Here is a 25,095-nt window from a genome sequence, read left to right on the forward strand (position 1 = left end):
AACAAAGCAAGGAGAAAACTATTTACATGACTAAATCGTGGATCAGACGAATTCAGCCCCCGCTCAACCCAGAGCGCTTGGTTTTAAACCCTCTGTCTCCGCCCTTAGCGGGCACAGCAACCAATAAGATAACAAACGACCCATCTCGCCAATCAGTGGTTAGGGAAAGGAAAACAAGGTCCGCCCACTGATCAGAGATTGGGGAAAAAGTACTGATTAAACATTTGGGAAAGGAGAGGTTGCAATCAAATAGACAAACAACACAAATGCGACTTCCGTTCCCCACGCCACCGACGGCACCACAGACGCTAGAAACATGTGCCGACGAGGCGATGACTCAGGTTGTTGACAGCAACAAAGAGAACACAGTCGTTATGGGAAGTAGACAGTCGTTACAGGAATAGTGGGTTTCCGGTCACTCGGCTAATACTCAGCCGTATCTCGTGCGCCCCCGAAACCTCGTCCACCCCTTAACAACAACATGTCGTCAGCTGTACTTGGTTCGCATTTTTCCCGGCGGGTCATCCCCGTGACGGCGCGGCGTAAACGAGGTCGTCCGCTGCACAAAGGGGAGGCAGGGACGGGACGGGCCCCTTTGTTGGGGACTTCCGACCCCGCTGGAGCGGCCTTCCTTGCGAACACAAGACCAACGAGTTCGCGGAACGGTCAGCGAACTCCACAGGTCTGCTTGCATATTCTTGGGGATAGGTTTGACCCGAATGCGTTCGCGCATCTCTGTAGGTATAATCACCTGGCCTGACGAGTCCTCGCCCTTTATGCCTAAGCTACGCGAAATGTAGAGTCCCGTATCTGTCTGCCTGAGCCGCTACTCTTGCGATGCAAGTTGTGCCTCAATGAGCTCGTAGACGCCCACGCCCATTGGGCAGGACTGGAATGCTCCCTACAAAAGTCGGAACTGCTGGTCATCCGTAATAACGGATTGTCCTGCAAAACGAAGCCGAAAAGGATGCAACTGAAAATCCAAGGCAACGAAATTCCGGAAGCAGACACGATAGGGGTGCTTGGAATGCTTATACAATCCAACAAATGCAACAAAGTAACGCTGGACATGCTGACCTCGGTCCAGCAGACTATACGGCTCATTAAGCGCAGGCGGCTCGACGACAGGGCATGAGAGAATGCGACACATGTCGGCTCGTTCAGGCTTTCGTCCTCAGTCGGCTCGTGTACGCCACCCCTTACCTGGATCTCAAGAGAGCAGAGAGTGAAAAGCTGAACTGCCTGATAAGGCAGGCGTACAAGGCGGCTCTCAGCCTCCCCAGAAACACGTCCACTGCGAGACTTCTGTCTCTTGTGGTCCACAACACCCTTGAAGAGCTCATTCAGGCACAACTTACTAGCCGCGATGAAATGGCCGCCGCAGCACTCTTTAATGGCGGTACCTATCGGCTTCAGCACTAAGTATTTCGAACATGTCTCTTCCTGTCCTCTACACTATTCCTCCAACACCCTAGAAATGAGAAAAAATAATAACTTTACAGTTTAACATGTTTCTCGACAGCAAATATTTGCACAACCCTAATCCTCTTGGGTGCGTCGTGACAATTTGCACAGGGAGCCACGGCAAAGCCTTCTTGAACCTGGCAAGAAATGGCAGCAACTGGCATATATGTGCTTTTCGCGAGCTCTGAAAAATATTAGCTGTGCCGCACTGCTAAAAAAAACGCCCAAATAGGAGTAAATGGCTTGTCCTATAGCGCGCACCCAAAATGTGGATTTATTTACTCCATATAAATGGAGTATTCTGTTTACTCCCTTATGCAAGGGAGGTATCTAGGAGTACAGGGGAGTTAATTTTATACTACCCACAGAAATGGAGACAGAAAATGGAGTCATGTTCATTTAACCTCATTGAGGTTCATTCTTACAGCAGTGCCAGCGGCGGAAACGGGCAGCAGCTGCGGAGGCCGCCAGCAACCAAACTTGTTAAACTGTGCTGCCCTAATGTGACCCCGCATTCTTTTCGCCGTCTGGAAACCCAGCGGTGGCGTAGGCGGCAGGAGTCGTCTGCTTTTGCTGTACGAGCTTATTTGGTTGGCTATGACCGTAGATAAAGCGATGTAACATAATAATAGTTGAAAACTGAGGAGTCTCAGAGTAGATTTCATTGTCATGCGCCACGCTACATTTGACTAAACACCAGAGCAGAATAAGCTGAAAATGAGAACACCACTGGAGGTGTTTTGGTATGGCTGTGCTTCCTTTCATTTTCACTTCTTTAAGGCTTGGCTTTTCAGAAAAATATGACTAAGGAAGTAGTCTCATCAGTTCAACCAAGAGCTCGGCATTGAAACTACGTTCTATCAGAGTTCCATGTTCATGCAACGCACCGCAAGAACCACGCTGGAAAAAAGCTGCGAGAATTAGCCATAATCGGTGGCTCTAACGGGGTAGCGACACTAACAAAGGAAGGTCAGGTATGGTTAGAGTGCTGGTGGCTTCACAAGAGCAGTTCAATTATGTAGCTTAGTATAGCAGAAAACGGTGACAAGCCGATATCTTGTACCGCGAGAAGCGGCCGTGAAGGAGCAGAAGTGAGCAGAGATGCAGCGACGAAGGTGACCAAGGGGTCGTCACTCACCGCCATTATCAGACTGACCAGAAGACGAGACGCTAGGTGGCGGGGCGGATGGCGCAAAATGGCGTTTTTTTACTCCATTGGGAACTTGGAGGCACTGAGACCAAGAAACTCCATTAAAAAATGTGAGCTGAGGAGGAGAATCCTTCTTTATGCCCAATTATTGAGTGCAGGGTGTAAAATAGGTAATTTACCACATTTTTAATCCATTTTGATGGAGTAAATGTTTCCACATATGTAGTTTAAAGGGCGACGCCAACCATTTAAACTCCTAATTTGGTCGATTTTTGTTTACAGTGCACGGTTTCATCGCGCTGCTGATTATTCGTTGCAGCACAGTATGAATGCGTGGCGTGACCCACTGGTGACCGATGCCGCAGTGAACGTGTTAACCACCAGACCATCGCATTAGCTAAGTGGAATTGACCGCGCTGAACTGAACTTGACCTTTTCCAGTGACGTCACATAACATCAATGGTGTTTTTGGGGCAAGAAATAAAGGAAACTGTTGAAAGTGCTATGCCCATAAAGCACCTTAAAACGCTCTGTTCTGCTTTTTGACATGGTCTGGAGGAACTTTCCTTTCTGGACACTAAAATAGACAACACCCGAACTAACTTTTCCCTTCAAGCTAATGCAGCTAGGCAAATGACCTTTCCAAAAACTGCTGAGGGCATTTAAGTGCTTACGCGCAGGAATACGAAAGCATGGAACTTTCTAGTATGTGGGTTTTTTCCACGACAACAGTAGCGTTTTTAAGTTTGTTTTTATTTTCAATTTTTATTTCCTATTTTTATTGTTTTATTTTTATTAACTTTATTATTTTTATGGTTTTGTCATTACTTTTATTCTAATTTATATTTAACGTTTTTAGCTTTTTATTCCATTTTTATGAGATCAGTTTAAATGACAGCTACAGTGTGATGCTTTTCTGTGAACATCCCCGCTGGTGAGTCATGAGCCTTTATTACGCCTTAAAATCGTAGCTAAGCCTGTCAAGTGACCGGCACTGATGTGCACGTGAACACTGTTTCGGGCGTATGAAGACTAGTTCGGCCAATTTAATAACACTTCCGGGCAACAGTAAGGGCTTGCCGGCGCAGATGCAAAGGATTGTCATTCAGCCTACTTGCCAATGTAGTAGTGAAGCAATTGCATCAAAAAACTAAGCTGTCTTATAATGTCCGTAGATACCAACAGCTCGGAACCAGATTTTTACTATGATGTGAATTAAGCTGTGTTCTAATTAATGCAAACAGGCAAAGCACTATATCTTTCGTGAATTTAATTTTAATCCGTACAACTACCTGCAATGTACTGACTAGTTCCATGCTGACGGAGCCCATGAGGGTGTGGCAACGCTCTTTCGTGCGACTGGTCCGACAGGATGCTCAAGTTTGCAGTGAAGCTCCGCCCACATTCAGGACCACCGAACAGAATTTGTCCACGACAGAAAGTAGACAATCATTAAAGCTTTCCTAGTTATCTAAACTAGAAGCTAATCATAAAACAAACTTATAAGCTCAAAATTTTGATGCCTCTGGCTTCTTTGCTACAGTCAAACATTAAAAACCTGATTTTTTCAGTTGCAACTGTCCAGCAGTCTAATATAGGATGCCACAGACGTGACCCACTGTTAGCAACTGCCAGTTTTTTTCCTTTAAATTGTATCCTACTATAGCTAGGGTACTTAGCTGGGAGCTGTGCTTCGCTTCCTCTGCCTCAATGCCTGCCAGCGTGACTATGAATTAAATGCAACTAGGCAGTACTAGTCTGTCATGACGGCTCTTTATGCCTAAATATCAATTATAAGTATATTCTGAACACTTAGCACATTATGAATGCCCACATTACGCTTTTGCCCTATTTTCAGGAACCTTGACACCAGAAAACAACAAAAAAGCAAAGCAGATGTGTGGTTATAATGAATTTGTTTCAGAATAGACTTTCTGTAACACCCCCGCACTCTAATGGAAAGGACCAATCAAGTGGAATGCGAAAAACTACAAAGTACCAAATAGAAGCTAAAGGCAAAAATTATGCACATTCAGAACTGTTTGTTAACGATCAAAGTAGACGGTCTGCTACCAGTCCGAGACTACAGAAGAAGAAATGGCGTGGTTAACATCACATCCACGGAAACCCGGAGACCACCATTCTAGTGCTTACAAAGTTCTTTGTTGATAAATTTTTTTTCTTTTAAACATATGCATTCAGCTTACACGTCTTCACAGAATGCACCACTCTATGCAGGATCGGCTAAAAAGACACCTTGGCTGAGTGGTGTGTCATAGGTGGGTAATCCAGCAATTTGCCCCTACAGCTTGGTGCCATCACCTGTAGAGTTGCAGCTGGAATACAAAGCATGCTTTGCTGTTCTCCAATCATGATAGAGGAAACAGGGTTTCAAGTACAAGCAAACCAACCGCACTTGCCAGCTTATGTATTAAGAGCCATTTAGTTTTTGCTAGGCAAGAGAAGGTTTGTATTGCCGCAGCATACTCCCTGCTATTATGGCTGCGACCTTCTCTTCAATGGCATGGTTATACAAAATTTTTATCATGAGCTTTTACTTTCTACACTCACCAATTCCAGCTTCTTTGTGGTCTTTTGCCATTCACAAAGTTTTGTTGTCTTAGATGCACTGTTTCTGTCTTCAACAGTGCACTTCATCACTAGCAACTTGAAATTTCAAGCATGAATGTTGAACTTCCCAGGTGGTTGAGCATAGATGTCAATGTCAAGCTGAATTTGCTACTCTAGATATAACAGGCAACCGGAAATCAGCTCCGCAAGGAAAGTGCTTTTGTATTTCACCATCACTAATATTACCAAGTGGTCTGAAAAAGGTGTAGAGTAGTTGATAAACCAGTACTTGTCCATGGCTGCCACCATTTAACACTAAGAACATTTAGCACATTTAGAACACTACAGTGTAATCCAATTATAACGATACCAGATACGACAATCAAGTTCTTTAGATTTATCAACTTTGCCATTGCCCCTACGTAAAAATAAACCATATATAACGATACAATTATCAGCAAAATAACAGATACGACAACCGGATTTTGGCTGCCCGGATTGTGTTTACCACCAAAATTTGTCTGAAAGTTTGATAAAAAAAAATACTTTGAAGCTAACGATGTAAAAACTCCGCGCACGGACCGGTGCAGTGAAATCCGTGAGGGAGTGTTGCCTACAGCCTTGGGAGCGAAGCGCCATCATTGTCACAGTCGCTGGAGGGAGGAGCAGCTTGGTCACTGCCGCGCAGCGCTGTCTCACACAAACGTAGTTTCTGCCCGAGATGATTGCGAATTTTACTTTAAGCATTCATTATTCTTGCACATCCCCCTTTTCACGCTGACCGCAGCGCAGTCCTTGACAGCGTGCCAAGATGCTGTGCACCAGTAACATCGCAGTTATTTATTTTTTGAAGGGAGCTCCGGAAGGGGTGGGGGTGGCTCGCTTGGCATACCTGGCAGAGAGCCAAGACGCTGTGCGCCTTTGACAGGAGCGTCGGTGGCAGTGACTACATGCATGAGGTAATACCTACATGCATGAAGGTTCTTTTTCTTTGTTGGTTCAAACACAACAATAATAGGTTATAACGATCGAATTTTTCGGTTTTCTCAATATTGTTAAAAGTGGACTGTACTGCATATACTTATTACCACAGTAAACTGTTATTATTACGGCCTAAAGTGCCATAAAACTACCAGGACTTTTATAGCACTGAAATGCTAGTGACACACTCCAGTAACGTCCCCTCTAAGTCATGCCATTGTATAAAATGCACTCCTAATAGTATAGGAAAAAAAAATGCAATTTATGCATGAAAGACATGGTATTGTGTCAAGCCAAAAGCCACGTAAGCAGCACATCTACTGATGCTCCTCTGCAATGCCAGCCACTTCTGCAAAGGGGTATAAATATTGATACACTGAATAAACTTATATTCATTCCTGTCTCCCACTCCCCTGCGTGCTGTGTTACTTTAGTGGTGACAAGGCTTTGAACCATTGGCCAGCCGTAGCCATGTCTTCTTGCAGTGGGCCTTCAGTCTTAGGCAAAGATAAAGAAAACTGGCCTGCTAATTAGGTACGCCAGAAATTGCCGTCGGATGCCCACTATGTTGTCGATTTAAAGAAATGCAATGTGCATTTAACTAGGGCACTGAATGTGAGGATCGCTGATCTGCTCGTAAAGCACTGCAACCTACAGAGGTTCACTGTCTAGCACACAGACGCGTTTGCAAGGCTTGCTGCACATTTTTTTTTCCAAAATAGAACGAAATGATGAAATCTTACAAATTCCTTACTAGAAACCCGCACGCTGTAGAGACAGCCAAAGATTTCATCCTGGAAATATGAAAGAGTGCCAGCAGATGCTACTTTGGCAATGCCCTTGAGAGAATCCTACTTGAAAAGGTTGAATACGGGCTTTGTGATGTGGATGTCCACAGAAATCTCACAATGCCATCATTCATGCTGGCAAAGGCTGAGGACATGAATAAATCGCAGCTGCCAATGTCGAAGAAATGAAAATAATGCAGTACATCTGAAGTAACATCACATACTGCAGGGGAAGCAGCAATAATGGGTATCCAGCTACAAGTATTGGCCGCACAGAGGAGTTGAGTAGGGAGTCTGCGCATGTTGCAGTAGCCAACGGCACCAGTCCACTAAATGCACATTTCGTGATGCAGAATGTTACTGTTGCCATCAGAAAGGACATTAGGAGAAAGAGATGTGTCAAAGGAGGCATCAAGAGATGGTGGCCCACTGCGAAGAGCATTTGTCGGACAGCGATATTAATGAACTCTGCCTCTCGCACCATGAACTTTGTTCAGCAGTATTTCATTCACTACACTGAAACGGTGTTCCAGTCAAGATGCAAATGGATGCAGGATCACTGCTGTCGATTATAACCTGGCCAACATACTGCAGGCAACATGAATGGCCTGCTGATCTAAACACAATGCTCCACACGGTGTGAACTATCCTCATGTAGAGACATGAGATGAATGCAGACAGCAGTACCGTACCAGACAACAGACTTTCTAAAGGCTTGATTACAAACTATGAAGCAAGCCTGCTTTATTAAGCATATCACAGAACTGCAACTGTGTCCTGCGCAGAACACTCTTTACAAAAGCAAAGTCTAAATGGGTGGTCCTGGCAAACTTTTTGCAGGCCTTATTTTTCTGACAACTGTCTCAACCACAAGAGTTTCCTGATGGTCAAGGTGTTTTTTCATTTCCCTGTAGGTTTTGGCACTATGTAGAAGACACACTGCCAGGTTTGTGGCACACACAGACACAGAGGAAAATGCTTAAACAATAATGTGAGCATCAGAACAGGGACGCATTACTTCAGGTTTGAAATACTTGTCTAGGAGCGCAAGCTATGTTTGTGAGGAAAATATGCCATCAAATTTTATTCATCACAAAAGGGCAGTTGCTGAATGTGCACCCATAGATATACAGATAATAACTTAATTCACCTATGCAGCGTATATCAAAACTAAAATGTAACATTATATTGTGCCATAGCATAATGCAAATTAGTCTCAATTTATATACGTACGGGCAAAAATAAAATGGATAAATATTAACTGCCCAGTGCTAGCATAAAGTATTCAATATCAAATTTTTTATATATATATATATGTATATTGCATACTAAGAAAACTTGCGCCGAAGACAAACAATGCTGCCTAACGAATTTGGTTTCTCCTCTTCCAAAAGTCAGCAGTGCCATGTGGCGCTTAAGCATTCTATTCAAAACAATAAATGAAAACTAAAATAATTTACCACGTCAGTACTGATCTCCCTGTCACGGCATTAATGCTTAAGGTTCACATGAGCAAGGCTTTATGCAAACGTGTAAGCTTCAGCAACAGCTGCAATGCTACTAACCACTGCCATGTTGTAAACATGTAGCACTTGAACAATGGAGACCAACAGCTCAATACAAACTGAGATGCATGAAGTGAAGGGAAAAAAAAACAGAGGGGTGCCAACCACTCTGAACACAGCACAACACCCACATACACTGTGTGGGAAACATCTGCTCTATAAGGCACACTTTCCAGCAGTGTCGACTTGACATGCCAGTGAGAGAGAGAAAAAAAAAAAACAGCCACACATAAAACAGACTTCTGTAGTAAGAGAAACGTTACATGAGGCACTGAGTACCTCAACAAGCCCCTGAGTGTACAGTGAATGCACACCAGCACAAACATGAGGCATCACAGATCAAAAACGAAAATAAAAAATTAAAGCAGCACATTGCAAGTCCTGTCGGCAGCTGCTCCAGCAATAGCTGCACCTGTACAGCTTTGTACACAGCAGGGTCGCTGCTGGTGCTAGGAATACATGCCGCGGCTGCGTTTGTAGTCAGCCTGCGACCTCTGGTTGTGATTGAAAGATGACTTGTGCCTCTCCTTGTATTGCCTGTCCCGAACCACGTCTTGAGACTGGCCCTGGCCCTTCGGTCCACCTGTGCAATCCAATGCAATGAGGAGGACACATGAAATTCAACTCTGCCTGTGAGAAAACAATGAATGCATTTCCAATCATTGTAGCAACCTTGAGGCAAAAGGCAGCTTTCTGCTTGATTGCAACTGAGTTGCTCAAGCTCACTGCAGACTGGTGTCACTTGTAACATTCTTCTGGTGCAGACCACTGCCAGCAGGGTGAAATGGTACCACACATGGAGCTACGCTATAATGAGCATGAGCATGAGCCCCTCAAATGGCTACAAACCATTGAAAAACCATAATTTCCAATAGCTTCCAAACATGTAAAAACATGTTAATGCATGTTACATGGTGCTGCATCTGCTGTGGTCACCCTCCAACCAGATTCAAGATGAACACCACTGTCAACAAGGGGAGATGTAAGAGAATGACATGGAGCGCTGATGCAACAGAAGCAAAGCATGCGGCACACACTCCCGCACCTCTGACATCCCTTCTGCGGGGCGCATGACCAGAGCGTTCCATCTTCTCCTGGTACCGCCTCTCCCTCTGTGCCCGCACCTCGGCTGGGTTTGCAACAAACTGGTCCCGTTGTGGAGCCTCATCTTTATCCTGCAGGCAATGCCGAAGAAAAGTGAGAAAAAAAAAAATAAGAGAATCTAGAGAGAGTGTAGTGAAGTCTTCACTTCAATTTACTTCACTTTATTACCTTAAAGACCCCCGGGATTGGGGCCACACCACACAGTGCACCTGTCTACAGGGACACACGAAGCCAAGCACCAGTTCAAGGAATTAGTTCATTATATTAAGTTCATTTGCTCATTATATCCCAAAATTCATAGTAAATGGAGCTAGGCATTACACATTAGTCTCTGGCTGCCTGGGCTGAAAGTCTACTGTTATGCCAAACGATCAAAGGCTACTCTTACATGTGACACAGGAGCCAGCTAAATGGTAATGCTTTAACAAACAAAATCACTTATTTTTGTGCCACTGGCACATTATGTTTGTCGGAATGACATGTGCTTAGTGGTGATCAGCAGCTGCCTTAGTGGCAAGCATGCTAATGAAACTTATGTATAGGGGCTGCACAATATCAAGGCGAGTCTTCAAGTGCAGAAAGCATTGTGTGCCAGGCCCAACTCAAGCCAAATTTTGAAAAAAAAAAAAGGGAAGAGGATACTTGGCAAGTTTCACACAAATGAAAATGCTTGTGAACCCACATGTTTGCCAACCTTCTAGGCTGCTCTTGTGGAGGGCAAACTCGCTGTAAAGCACATGGGGAAGCCATCCTTGTGCAATTGGCCGAAAGGCATGGTCAGATTTGGCAAACTAGGTGCCCCAATCTAGTTCAGCTGGGTAGCAGTTTCATATCGCTTCAGAGTTTTGAAGAAACTGTAAAGTGACTGGGTGTTCACCACAGGTAACTAGTGTGACTGACGAATGCACTCCACGCAGGATTCATGACCCACAATTAACCCTTTGAAGATTTTTTCCGTATATGTACGGCGGTGGTTTTCTGTCCCGCAAGGTCTTTGCCGTACAGGTACGGTTTCGATCCTCCGTTTTAAATTTTGCGCCAAAAGAACGATGCGTGCTCACTGGGAGGTGCTGCCACCTCTTAGGACTTACAAGAAGCATTTAAATTTTGTGCTGCCTTCTTACGGAGAAAAGCAGAACTGATTTCTAGCTTTAGCGCGTCGCGCCGCGGCGACTGCGGCAACACCCCTTAATAATAATAATAATTGGTTTTTTGGGGGAAAGGAAATGGCGCAGTATCTGTCTCATATATCCTTGGACACCTGAACGGCGCCGTAAGGGAAGGGATAAAGGAGGGAGTGAAAGAAAGGAAGAATGAGGTGCTGTAGTGGAGGGCTCCGGAATAATTTCGATCACCTGGGGATCTTTAACGTGCACTGACATCGCACAGCACATGGGCGCCTTAGCGTCTTTCCTCCATAAAAACGCAGCCGCCGCGGTCGGGTTCGAACTCGGGAACTCAGGATCAGTAGTCGTGCGCCCTAATCACTGAGCCACCGCGGCGGGGTAACACCTGTTTTGCAGTTCTGGTTTCGCCGCGTGAACGCAACGGAGTCGCGCGAAATTTGAGTTTTCTCTTTGTCCGCATTATCATGCAGGCGCGGCGGAAGTTGATTTCGATCTTTGTTGGCGCTGCTCTTAACTTGCTTATCACCGTATCTGGCGAAGTAATCTCGCTCTCTGCGGCAATGCTCTTACGCGGTTTCGGTTCCGCCGCGTGATCGCAACGGAGTCGCGCGAAACATAAGTTTTGAGGCGGCAGAGGTTGATTTCTAATTTTATTGGCGCTGCTCTTAGCTTGTTTATCATCGTCGCTCGCGCTCGCGAGGTATTCTCGCTCTCCGTGTTTACTGAGTTTCTGTCGAGTTCTTCAGATGCACGGCAAAGCGACGCTATGGCCGGACACCGACAGTAATGACTCTTCCGATTTTGCTCCATTCACCGAGTCTGAATCGGAAGACAGTTTTTCTTCAGAAGGGGACAGCTCATCTTCGGACAATGAACTGCATTCAGCCAGTTTGACCTCCGAACTCAGCGCAGCCGCAACATCTTGAAAGCGGGCAAGACGCGACGACACCCAGTGGGACACAGGTGAATTTTCGCCATCTCTTTTCGCCTTTGACGACTCGCACTCAGGGCAGGTCCGCTCCCGCCAGAAGCAAGTGAATTGGATTATTTCCAATTGTTTTTCGATGAAGAACTTGTGTCGGTCATCGTAACCGAAACAAACAAGTATGGAAGTGAAAAAGCAGGCACATGTCACTCCGGCGCATCGTGGCTCAAAGCCTGGGCTACCGTGGCCCTCCCGGAGCTTTACTGCTTTTTGGCAATAGTGCTCCTTATGGGCCTGGTGCGGAAGAACACCCTGCGGGACTATTGGTCAACAGACCCGATGCTGGTGACCCCTTTCTTTCGAGAGATTTTTTCTGTGAACCCCTTTGCTCTTCTGCTGTGCGTCCTGCACTTCAGTTCAATAACGAAGCAATCCGATTACCTAAAGGCCACCAGACCGGTTATGGAGGCCATTAAGGAAAAATTTTCCCGACTTTTTTTTTCCATACCAAGATTTATGCATAGATAAATCTCTGATGCCTTGGAGAGGCATCAGAGTGAAGATGTTCATGATGTGTGACGTGAAAACTGGGTATGTACTGAGGTTTCTAGTTTATACAGGAGCTACAGTTAGCCTTGCCAAAAGAAAGGAGCTTGGTTATGCGGGCGCTGCTGTTGCTGACCTTCTGGCGGACTTTCTTGAAAAAGGACACTCTTTTTGTGGCCAATTGGAACACAAGCCCAGTGCTCTTTGAATTTCTGCAGAGCAACAGAACAAATGCATGCGGAACTGTGCGTATCAACAGGAAGGGCCTACCCTCTTTCAAAAAGAAGTTGAAGAAGAGTGAAATACAAAGCTTCCACACAAACACTCTGCTTGCCTTGAAATGGTGCGACAAGCGCGAAGTCACTATGTTGACAACAATGCATGGACCGGAGATGCAAGATTCCGACAAGGTGGACAGAGCAACCGGAGAAAAAAAGAATAAACCTGCATGTGTACTTGAATACACGAAGCAAATGGGACTCGTCGACAGAGTAGACATGCAGCTGAGCTTCAGTGGAAGCATAAGGAAAACTCTGAAGTGGAACAAAAAGTTCTTTTTTCACCTGCTCAACTTGACACTGCTGAACGCATTTATTCTCTACCGCGAGAGAACTGGCACCCCGGTAAAGCTTGCTGTGTTACCCAAATGTTACCCAAAGTCGTTACCCAAATGTTGGAACTGTACCAAACCCAAATCCAACGACCAAGGCGCGGAAGACGAACCACAGACAACTCGCTGCGACTGAAAGCGCGCCATGCACTTCCCAGAGAGGGTGCCTCAGACCTCTGCCCAAGGCAGCCGCATGCAGAGAAGATTTCATGTGTGTGCCAACACAACTCTTCGCTCCAAGAGGAGAACAGACACTCGTTTTATGTGTGCAGTCTGTGATAAGGCGCTGTGCGTGGACCCGTGTTTCAAGGAGTACCACACTCTGAAATTCTATTGAACATTTTCCAGTTGTGAGTGATGCTGACACCTAAGTACTGTTCCTAATTTTTTGTTACTATTTATTCCTGACTTTACACATTTTGTACATTCAAGATCCGCAATAAAGTAATTTGACCACCTGGGAAAGTTTTTTTCAAGATAATTCGACCCTCAAAGGGTTAAAAAAATATGCAGAGCCCTTGGTCTCAAAGAAGAAGGGCCATGGAGGTATAGATGACCACCCAATTTAGATCAATTCCACTGCCTCCTTTCCTAGGTGTAGACTGTTTCTTCCAGGCAGGCAGGTTCAATAAAATTAAAGCATGAACAAGCAAAAGTGATGCCAGTCACAAGGCAGGCTTTTTCATTTTTGTCATTTCTTCCACACACTTGTGTAACTTTCTCTCCTTTACACTGACTTACATCCTGTTCAGGTGAAGGATGACAGCCCTCTGGATTTTGATGCCTCACACTTAAAATGCCCCGTAGCGTGACTCCACGCAAAAATTTGTCACGTAAGCACTCTCTTTGGAGCTGAGTGCTGCGCTCACAGGCCTTTGTCCTCTGCAATTAGACGTGCCCGCGCACTGCAACAGTTACTATGTTGGTGTCTTCGGCATTAAGCGTGTCCCTTTTCACTAAGGCTGTTTGTTACATGTGTGCTCAACTGCAGATCCACGACAAAAGGAGCCCAAATTTCCACCACTGTCAACCGCAGATGTCAGAACACTCAACACAGATTGCTAGGCACAATGCATTATCAGTGAGCAGTTTCAGAAGATGAGTACCAGTGTTTTCATTTACTCCATATGATACGTTGCTATCACAGTTCTCTCCTTTTCTTTTTTCTGGGGGGCTAGGAGTTCGGAAACTGCATTCCGCGAAACCCCTGGGGTCTTTGGAGTGCTTTTTAGGTTTCCCCAAGAGCCTAAATCTGTGCATTCCTAAACCCTCTACCTTTCCCTTACCCACTTCATTCTGGGACTAATCACAATGTATTTGCTCACAGAAGACTGTTTCACTACCAAGCTAGTCGTTATTATTGAATTTGGATATGTTCTGAAGGGCCGTCTATCTGCATGCTCTTTTTTTTACATGCATGTTAGGCAGAAAGGAACACAAGCCATGACACCTGGGGTTTCTCAGGGCCTTTTGAAAGCCGCTGGCCTTTTCCGAGGCTAAAAAGAGAAGAGAAGATCTGTCCTAAGTACCGTGAACTATGGCCGGATATGGTGGCTGCGACGAATGTGCTCCGCTGCCAATTACCAACCTTCGAGGCACAACAAAAGCTAATAATTTCGGCCCCTCCAGGTGAAAACAAAATGTCCAAAGTGTAGGAAAATAATAAACAACATTGCAATTAATTCCCACTGCATATCTTTTCTGCTAAATACGCTGCACTTGTTGCAAACTTTTTCTCCTTGTCTTGGCAACTGTGAAAATTTTTCGTACTTGAGATAAATGTCTAAAAGCATATGCTTGGTGGCAGCAATTAAGCAGAAGCCCGGCCACAGTGCATTGTTTCACAGTTTCCTCTTTCTTTGCACAGGATTTCCCGCTCCCAGATGCTTGAATGATCTGCACCTTATTTCTCAAATAAGTAGCCAATCAAGTATCACTGTAATTCTACTGTTCCACACACTGCACAACGGCTACTGAATTCACGCTAGACAGCTTGACATGTGCAAGTCTCTGCTAGCCTGGCCATGAGTCAATAGAGAAAAAGATAAGGTGACATGTGAAAAAAAAAAAAAAACATTTTGAGCATTTAAAAACACTGCTTTCATACACCAACTGGTGGTCATGGTGTTAGTGGTGGAATAAATTAGTGCTGGCTGCCAATGCATGCGCTTGCAGGGGCCATGCAGGCAATCCAAAATGACCAACTTCAAATTAGTGTGCTTTCGCTGTGTACAGGCTTGTTTCAATATTGTGCTCATTGAAAGCATCTATCAGAGCAGGACGAAGCGAAGCCATCAGCTCTGCTGGTATGTTTTGATTATTAATGAAAGATATAAAGTGACACAGGCAGGGATAGTAGCATTCACACAGATAGTACACAGCATCGTGTACTTTATCTGTTGGCACTCGGTTTCCTGATCTATTTCTCGTGCGCTAAAATCTACAGCCTTATTTCTTTAGCTGAACGTCTTCCAAAGCACTATCGATAATTCTACTACAGTCTAACCCCTCTACAACGAATTCACGGGGTGCGTGAAAAATTTCATTGAAGCGGAAATTTCGTTGAGGCAAAAACAGCCCAAAAACAGTCAGGTTGGACAGCATAGTCTCAAAACATCAGGATCGTTGACAGCGTGCTCTGTGAGATGCCGAAGTCCGCTGCAACATCTCCCGTTTTCCTGCCGCTAGATGCTGCGCTGATAATTCGTGCCTTCTCTTCAAGAGAAAGGAACTTCCGTTTCCTAGACAAATTCGCCATGCTCGTGTCGATTGCAGCGCACAAGCACGAGTGAAAAAAAGTAGGGCAAACGCGCTGCTGCTGTTGCCAGGCTGCTGCATCCTTTGGCGGCGGATTGGTTGCGGCTCTGGCTTGGAAGAAAACGGGAGCTTGCACCCGCACCTTCTCGCAAGGCAGCCAGCCCGACTGTCATCACCACCAAGCAATGGCGGTCTTCACGTGCATTTCAATGAGTGGATGAATTGGTTCCAGCGAAAGTTTAGTGCAACAAAGCAGCGTGGACCTACGGAAGTACACAGATGGGCGGCGATATGCTTGTTTTATTGTAAGAGTTTTAAAAACCCAGCTTCGCATAGCAAAAATTTCTTTGAGGCGGAAACGCGCCCCAAATATGGTTCGTTGTGATCAGAAATTTGTTCCATTCCTTCCTATGGCGCGCTGATGGGGAATTGGAAATATTTCGTTGAAGCGACGTTCGTTGTAGCGGGGTTCGACTGTATGTAGTAATCGAACGACAGTCAATGATGCCTGCATTGCCACAAAACCTAGCACTAAATTCTTCAGAACTTCACATGCAAAAACCAAGCAGTGCTGTAAAATCTGTCAACAGAAAAAAGATTGCTGGCAGGAGAAATTAAACATTCTTGAATCCATGTTTAGTTCTACTGCCGACTGCATTTCCTTGTTTGCACAACACAAATAAAGGAATGAAAAATAAAACTTCGCAAAGAAACAGGGCAGACCACAAAGACTATCCACAGGAAACACTCACGCTATCTGCGTCCTCTTCATATCTATTTTCGTGTTTTCGGCTCGACTTTGGTTCCAAGACTCTGGGAACGGTGAAAGGTCTGAGAAGAAAAAAAAAGTCACATAAATCCCACACTACACCCATATGCTGGCCTTTGTAGTTACACTGCCGCAGAGAAAGTACAACGAAACCTCGTTGTAGCAAACTGGGAAAAAATAGTATAATAGTTCGATATAGCCAAATTTCATAATATAAAATGTCGCCAAAAAACTCGCGACGGAGAAGCTAAATTTATTCAGCGAAAGAACGGCAACTTCCATAGTTTTAGCACCATTTCGAAGAGACTTGCGGTGATTGCGGAGGCCGCAAAAAACCTTGCGGCAAGCGCTAGTTAAGTTGGCTTTGCCGCACAGTACCGCAGCACGCGGTGGCATGTCGAACGTCAGCTAGGGTGTCTTCCTCACGTAACAGCGGCGTCGCGTAAAAAAGTGAACGCCAGGACGAAAGGTATCGCCATTTTCACCACCTCCGCCCCGGCTGCTGGAAAGCTACGACACCCGAGCATGTCGCTGGTTCCGGGGCACCATCGTTGGGTGCGAGATGCGCGAACGGGTGTCGAGTGCCAGTTTTTCTCGCCGCTATGCCGGCAAAGCGAGGTAAAGCGTGAACTGTGGCGCAAATGCTTGCCGCTCCACCCACCACCAGTCATCCGAGTAGTGAGGCAAAGCCTGTTGCCTGCCATCTAACCGGTCACAGATTGGCGCTTGGCAGTTCGATATATCCGCTTTATGGAAAATTGCATTCAATATATAGAGTAAGAAATGCATGTGTTTGTTGAAAATATTTAGGAACAGCTCGATATGGCCAATAATTCGTAATATCCGTGTTCGTTGTAACGATGTTTGACTGTACTGCATAGAGAGAAAGCAACCCATTCCATGAAAAAATTCATTTTCCTCCAACGGAAATTTATAATCTTCCATTAAGTATAAAAACTCACAAACCGGCCACAGGAACTTGTGGACGTTACAACTCAGTTTATGATTTATCAACAATATTCAGTGGGTTTCAGGTAACAGTGCTATGAACCCTATGATAGCCGTAAGCGCAGGTTTATAACCTAGTGTAATAATCTCTCCTAAGAAACTGTGCATTACTTTTAGGCGAGATGGGGGTTCTGGGCTTTGGCACTGCAAATGATTGCATGAACATGAAAAATTAACCAGATAATAATCAGGCAGGACCAATTTTGTCACTCCCATCTCAAAGATCAGTTTTTTTTTTTAAACATTGAAAAGCCAGATTTCATTTCCCATTCATTTAAAGCCATCTTCATTCCCTAAGACAGCTGTTGATGTGAGGAATATGAAACACTTCAACAATACCAGCTATTGGCAGCATTCAAGTTATGTCCACTGGAAGGCGAAGGCTCCAACCACCCTAACCCAGCTAGTAATTTGCTAACCGTGTTGCACCAGCTAACCCAATATCTCCTATGACAGCACTCTGTTTCTCTTGGTGCCCACTTTAACCTTTTCACTTCATCTTTACTGCTCAAACTAACATCTACATTCGTTTTCGCCCACTCAACAATGATACTCAGCTCTCTTGTAATGCTTGCAACACACTGTGGCAACCTACACAGCATTTCTTATTTCCAGATACGCAGAAGCTGTCCACTGTGCACTCACTAACGTGCCAGAGATTTGGCACCCATATTCATTCAGCGGTCTCGGACCACATGTGTACCATGAGTGCTGAGATGTTTATGCCATCTAGGCCTGGCAGCCCAGATGAGGCTGCCTAAGATGTGCTTGAGCTGCAGATGAGTAATGAACTCATACGGCTGGGATGTTTTAGCAATATGCTTTAGCAATAAGCTCCAATCTCCATCAGCAATATGCTACATCTCAGTTATGAGGTGCCGTCCTGGGTATCAGTAGCAGCCATAAGAAAGCATGGTTTTGTCATCTGAGCCATGTAAGTTGTATTTTATACTAAAATATGCCCTTCGAATTCTTTCTATTCACCTTTGCAGAATCTTCACCTTGTTCCCCACTCCTCTGGGTATGACACAAAAAAAACCTTGGCACAGTGTTTCATAACCAAGGTCATAATTCAGTCAGTGATAAATAGATCAAATTTGAACACTTATATGGTGATTATGCCCCTCTTGGTGCTGCAGTTACACTTTCGGGCAGCACACTTTAAAAAAAAAGAGCAGTCTGTAATAATTTGTTACTGAAAACAGAACAGAAGTCTCTTTGCAAACTAAGAATGCTTCTACATTTGGACCTGTTAATGAGACACAGAATCCTGCCTATGCAACTGCATGTGCAGAGCGCATTTTGTTCTCAAATGCACCAGAAGAAGCGTAGTCAGTTTCACAGATGCCCTATGCAGCAATAAGGCACTGCATCGGATCTTATACAACGCAAGAGTAGAAGTGTACCAAAAGTGAGTATTTCAGAATGCAGACCCTGGTCTAGCCGTTTGAAGACACGCAGACACAAAAGAGTGTAAGGAAGAGAGAGAGACAGAAGTGATTGCACTTCATCACCTGCGTTCAGACAACTCGCTTTCAGGAGCTGGCTCCTCGAGGCCGACGTCGTTGCTGTCATAAGTGTCATCATACTCATCCTCGTACAACCCCTCGCCGTCCACCACATCTTGCACTATGCTGTACTTCTCGTACATCACTTTGAGAACCTTGTCATGGCCTTTGTCATCCAACGAAGCAGGTGTCTTCTTCCTGCAGACAAAAGCGACATGAGATGTATCAGCAGCAGTGCAGTCACCTCCTGTTTGCTTCTGACACCAGGTAGCACCAATAGTACCCACACGAGAGGGCAGAAATAAGACAAGAACAAAAATTTTACAGAAGCAAGTCTGGGGACATTTTAAGCAGCACGGTTGAAAAAACAGGGGTGTCACACTCACTTCTTCCCAATGTGAATTCTCGACAAGTCCACATCGTTCCTCCTCAGGATGTCAAACTCATCATTGTCATAAATGCTTCTTGGTTCAAATTCGAGAGGCCTAGATGAAAACAAATGCAAACAAACATCTCTATTAGACAATGCTGAATCGTTCAAGGCTGTGTGAACAAGAAACCTTCAGAAATTAAGGCACAGAATGATCTTGATAACACCACTGATAATGAAAAGTGTGGCTACTTGGGCCAGCAGGTATGTGATTTCCCAAACAAGGAATGAATAAGGAACACATGCATGCATGCACAGGTGTGTCTCTTCTACTGTCCTGCTTTCTCGCACCATTCCTCATTTGTGAAAATAATAATGAATATACATAAATAACATGAATACCCAACAGAAGGGAAGCTGGCATTGTTTACAGTGCGTCAATTCAGTGATTACGTTGACTCATGTATAACCCAAGTACGGTAAAACGAAGTAAAGATTAGAAAAAATCTATAACATGCCCTGAGATCCAGGAATTCAACTACAGCTGTTTAAACTAAAAAAAAAAATTGAAGAGATGCTGCGTTGAGTTGAAAAGTAGTTTCTTTACTTAAGTACATGAGCACTATTTGTCAAAAAAAAGTGAGAGCGGTTTTACCACGGTTACACCCAAAGGTTGAGTGATGATAATTCTGGCCTGGCTAGACGCAGTTTTGCACGGTTAAACTCTTTACTGTACAAGATTACTAACGATGTAGTCACTGACTGCAAGCATACAATCAAAGTCAAAGCTCAAGGTCAAAGGTCATGCCACCAAGGTGAATCGTGGTGGCCACGGTATACTCCCCTGTTATGTGTAGTTTGACATAAAGCGATTGTGTTGCTGTGCTAGCTTATCAAGGTCAGTCAAAGTCAAGTATCTCAACACAGAAACGACTTTTGTATCTAGGAGAGATATCACTCCATAAGTTGTCACGCTGTATCACTACTGAGCAGCTCGAGTGTGGGGTGCAAAGGAATGCTGTGGTTGGTGCCACTGGCAGGTTTTGAGACTGGTCAAGAAGGAGTCTTAGCATTGCCCTTAAAGGGGCTCTGAAACATCTTACAAGGAGTGCACATGAATTTGCTCAATCCCTACATTTTGTTGTCATGAAAATCTGAGCCTAATAATACACTTCTACACGCAGCAGAGGACCCACAATCACGCGCGAAAGTTGGCGAGCCCTTCCCAGCGACTTTTTCACGCTCGCACCCTCCTCCGTCACTCGCACCTGCGTATACAAGTAGAGAGGCGGCTATTGGTTAGATTCTTTCAGACTTCAGGCAGCTACCATGGCCGCGGCCAGTAAGCCGCGTAGCTCCGATGGGTCAGGAAGCTCCGCTGCCGGAGGTGGGGTCGGCGAAGGAGCGCCGACCTTCCAGCGTGCAAAAAGTGACGTGAGGAGAGGGAAAGGCGCAAAGACGCTGAAATTCAAATTTTGACTACAGACAACTCAGCTTGTACAAAGCGCATTAAACAATCCTTGCTGGACAATATTCGTGAAGCGGCGCGCTTTAACATCCCACACATACCGTATCTTTATTAGAGCCCCTTTCAGAGCCCCTTAAGCTAGCAGCGCAAAAAGGTTAATGCAGCTGTTTTCTGAAGACATGCATGCACTCCTGCCATGGCTTGGCCGCACTGGTGTGAATTTTGCAGCACACAGTACATACAGAATGTGCACAGACCTGCTCACCAATATGGATGACATCTGCTGTGTCATCCACATTGATGTCATCCACTAAAGACAAAATGCATTTTTTTTCATGCCTCATGTGACCTATACGCTCCCAACACATCACAGCCATTGTTCTGTAGATGAAACCGAAACAGCACCAAGAAAAAGTTCAGTCATGAATTAGTTGGAGGCCATAGGCAAATACCACATGGTGAAACATGTACAGCAAAAGCTCGCTAATTTGAACCCTGCTAATTCGAAAATTCCGATACTAATTCAAACTGCCGGCGCGGCCCCGGGCAACGCCCATGTCTCAAGTCTATGCGGACGATATTTGTATCTGGGCATCAGGAGTTGCGCGACCACAAGTTCGAGCAAGGCTTCAAAAGGCGGCAAGCAATCTTACGGCCTACCTCTGCCTGCAAGGCCTGGAGATTTCTACTGAAAAATGTTCCCTTGTTGCCTTCACACGCAAGAGCATGTCCCATTACCCCGTACGCATAAATGGCTCAACAATACCCTACGAAAGAAGTCATCGCTTCCTTGGAGTAATCATCGATCGCGATCCAACATCCAGCCCACATGTCTCGTACATGAAAAGGCGAATTACATCGATCGTTCATGTTCTCTCCTTTCTCGGAGGGAAGTCGTGGGGAGCATCAGCGCAGTCGATGCTCCAGCTGTACACCGCACTATTCATGGGATTCCTTCGGTACAGTATCCCCACATTAGGAAACTTGAAAAAAAAGAACATTGGGTGTCTAAAAGGCGTTCAAGCTCAAGCTCTCTGGACATGCCTAGGACTGCCAAAATGCATGTCTACAGCCGCAACAGTACTCATCCCTCAGGAGAATCTAGTGACTGCCTATGTAACAATCGAAGCCTTGAGAGCGCATATTCGTCACCTCTCTTGGATTCCCGCACATCATCTTGCCAGACTTCCTGCTAACTGGCCGAGTACATTGTTTGCGAAAATTATTGATGCCCATGGTGACTTTCTACCAGCCCCATTTACACCAGCCTCTAGACCGTCTTCTCCATTATGGAGCCTGCACCAACCTCGTGTGTTTCTTTCCATACCGGGCCTCAAAAAGAAGGCTGATTTATCATCGACAGCTTTAGAACAGACCACTCTGGAATATTTGCATGAGAAACACGGACACCGACTGCACGTATTCACCGATGGCTCAGTGACCCCATCCAGTTCTTCGGCCTCCGTGGTCATCCCCGTAAGGACCATAGTTAAGAGAGTGAAAACATCACACCGGACTTCATCGACTGGTGCAGAACTTACTGCTATTCGTGTCACCATTGAACATATACGTGAAGAAACACCCCAGCAATGGTCTGTTTTCACGGATTCAAAGGCAGCCCTCCAAGCCTTACAATCTGCTCTTTGTCATGGGTCCCATGAACAAATGGTCGCGGAAATCTGAGAGCTCCACCACACTGCCATCAAAAAAAAAAAAGCACGATACTGTTTACCAATGGCTGCGAGGACACAGTGGCATCACAGGCAACCACCGTGCGGACGAGGCCGCGCGAACTGCTCGCCATGAGGACAACTGTGGGTCCATCCTCATATCCCCATCTCGAGAGCCGACGCAGCGGGTAGGCTTCGATCACTGGCGCGAGACATCACGCTTGCCGCGTGAAATTCAGGCCAATTTTCGAACTCACATTTGAAAACCTTGTACCCAGATCTGAACCCCCGGCTTCCATCCAGCCTACCCCAACATCAAGCAACTTTGCTGTGTCGCCTGTGGCTTGGTGTAGCTTTCATCAAGCATTACTCTTTTTTAATCGGCATGGCTGATAGCCCTGCAAGTGCCATCTGCGGACATGATGAAACTATAGCCCACATTCTTTGTGAATGCCCTGCCTACAGCGCCGAAAGGCCGTGCACTGAAGCGTCTAGATTCGCGCCCACTAACGGAAGTGAAGATTCTCGGCCATTGGCTGCGGCGATCGTTGGCGGTGAAGGCCTCCAAGGCACTGCTTCTTGAAGACTTCTGGCCTGCACGATAGGCTGTGCGTGCACAGAACGCTGTGACTTCACATAGTGACTTCCATTTTCGACTACTCTCTTTTCTCCTTAATCTTTTAATCCCCTCATCCCTTCCACCACCGTGCAGGGTAGCAAATCGGTTATTCTTCCGGTTAACCCCCCTGTCTTTCCTCCTCCTCGTCTTGCAAAGTTCAAAACCTCGCCAGTCACTGGCTTTGGAACCAATGACAGAGCAAGGCCCACTCATTTCGCACGAATGCAAACAACATGGTGAATGACTGCGGAACTACCAAAGAAAAGTGTGGCAGCAGCAAACTGGACCAAAGAAAAGTGTGGCAGCAGCAAATTGAAACACGTTACAGGTATTCGCACAGCTACATGAGCAGGCGACTTTCATGGTTACAGTAAGTGTGCCGCCATCATGTCGTGGCTGCAGCTAATGCCAGTGTCTGGTAGCCTGTCGTTCAACATGACATCACCAGTGCTGGTCAGATATGCACTCTAGAAAATATAGTTCCAAAAACCAACACTATGTGGTGATCAGTCGGCTCGCAAATTTTAAAATTAACTTTTTTTTAAAGTTAATAATAAACCACCACATCAGTTCCAAGGACTCATCCTTTGTGTGAATGCTCAAAAGCATTTGTTCTGTACATTGAACACATTTACAGGCAATCATCAAAACAGTTTCACAATCCCTTTAACTTTTTCTGTTATGAAACACACCACACTGTACAGACTGCCCGATGAAAGCTGTGGTGCATTTCCGCGCATTTAGATAAGAGATATAGGGGCAAAGCTATCCATTAAGAATAATGTCACATCTAGACGATAAGAAAAAAAAAAGCTGATTGCAACTTCCATGTGCACACCATCTGACTTACGAGGATTCTGATGTAGATGCAGCAGGTATGCTGAGGCTGGGTGGCAGGTTTTGATCAAGCAAGGCCACCACCGCTTCATTGTAGTTGTTGTTGTAGTACTTCACGCATTCCTTCAGAATGGGGGGAGGAGGAAGAAAGTAGAAACAGGTAAAAAATAAAAAGGAAAAATAAAGACCAGAAACAGTACAGGACTAAAGAGAACTGCTCTGTCCATAGATACTACAGTATCTAGCAATGCGACAGGTAAACACACTCGAGCATACCAGAACTGCCTATCAAAAAAACCAGACAAACCTCCCACATAATTATATTGCCCACGTTTCGAATTTTAAAAACTGAGGCGCTGGAGATCACAAAGAAAATAAAAGTCATGCAAATTTCCCCAAAAATGTAAGTCTCATGAAGTCATATAATATGACACAGTACACAAAATACAGCATGTGTCAACATACAAGACCTAACCGCAGAAGAAATACAGATTTCCTATGCAAAGATGAAAACAGTGGCTTCGTCTTGTGCCAGCAAGAGGATTGTACTTTTTATTTTGCAAGAAATTACTTCTCAATTGAATAGTAACATGGAAACTATCAGGTCAAGAAGCAGTATGGGACAAAAAAGGTTCAATTCCCTGAAGTCACCACGATATTTCCCTTCATACTCTAAAGCAAGTACAGTCTGCGTAACCCTCGCTAGAGCAGTCTGCACCATGCAGACAAAAGTGAAATTAGAAACCAGGGGCCAGTTACGCAACTGCCATTTAGGAAAATTGTCAAAAACTTATCAAAAAGGTGTCAATAAGCCTCGCTCCTATTGGTCGGTCGTGGCCGGCGGCCATTTTGCTTTTTTGCGTCATGGGTGGCTGCAGATTACGTCACAGAGGTGGCAGAAGTGGTGACGTTGCACATCTAATTATGCAGGCGCTAATTGACACTTTTTTGTGACAGTTTCGAGGCTGTCAATTTGACCGTTGCATTTTTGACAGAAAATGGCGGCGGTGACAGAAAAAATACGCGGTCATACATCTGAGGCGGCTGCGCTGGCGCGAGCAACGGTGAAGGACGGTGCACGAAGACGCGCTTGACTTGCCGGATGAGCTGTTTCGACGCCTTTTTCGACTGGAGAGGCAGACTGTGGAGTGGCTGTGCGACAAAGTCGCCGATGAACTGGGAGGTTCGCGTGCGAGCGTGCTGCCAGTGCAGCAGCAGGCGCTATGTGCACTGCGGTTCTTTGCTACCGGCGGCTTTC

The 25,095-nt window shown here is 45.3% G+C and overlaps 1 protein-coding gene across 2 annotated transcripts in view; it reads right to left on the bottom strand.

The window, feature by feature from the left end:
• Window positions 1-7,673: 7,673 nt before the first annotated feature.
• Window positions 7,674-25,095, bottom strand: part of LOC144124915 (activating signal cointegrator 1 complex subunit 2) — a 76,755-nt gene continuing 59,333 nt past the window's right edge. For both annotated transcript variants that reach the window (XM_077657862.1, XM_077657863.1), the window contains exons 14-19: window positions 23,851-23,960; window positions 19,260-19,358; window positions 18,880-19,071; window positions 16,341-16,419; window positions 9,565-9,694; window positions 7,674-9,102 (exon numbers count right to left, since the gene is read on the bottom strand). In XM_077657862.1, the coding sequence (XP_077513988.1) occupies window positions 8,969-9,102; window positions 9,565-9,694; window positions 16,341-16,419; window positions 18,880-19,071; window positions 19,260-19,358; window positions 23,851-23,960 (744 nt within the window). In that variant the 3' untranslated portion in view covers window positions 7,674-8,968. The remainder of the gene's footprint in view (window positions 9,103-9,564; window positions 9,695-16,340; window positions 16,420-18,879; window positions 19,072-19,259; window positions 19,359-23,850; window positions 23,961-25,095) is intronic.

The sequence above is a fragment of the Amblyomma americanum genome, chromosome 3, assembly GCF_052857255.1.
Source record: "Amblyomma americanum isolate KBUSLIRL-KWMA chromosome 3, ASM5285725v1, whole genome shotgun sequence".
In the NCBI taxonomy this organism is placed as follows: Eukaryota; Metazoa; Arthropoda; class Arachnida; order Ixodida; family Ixodidae; genus Amblyomma; species Amblyomma americanum.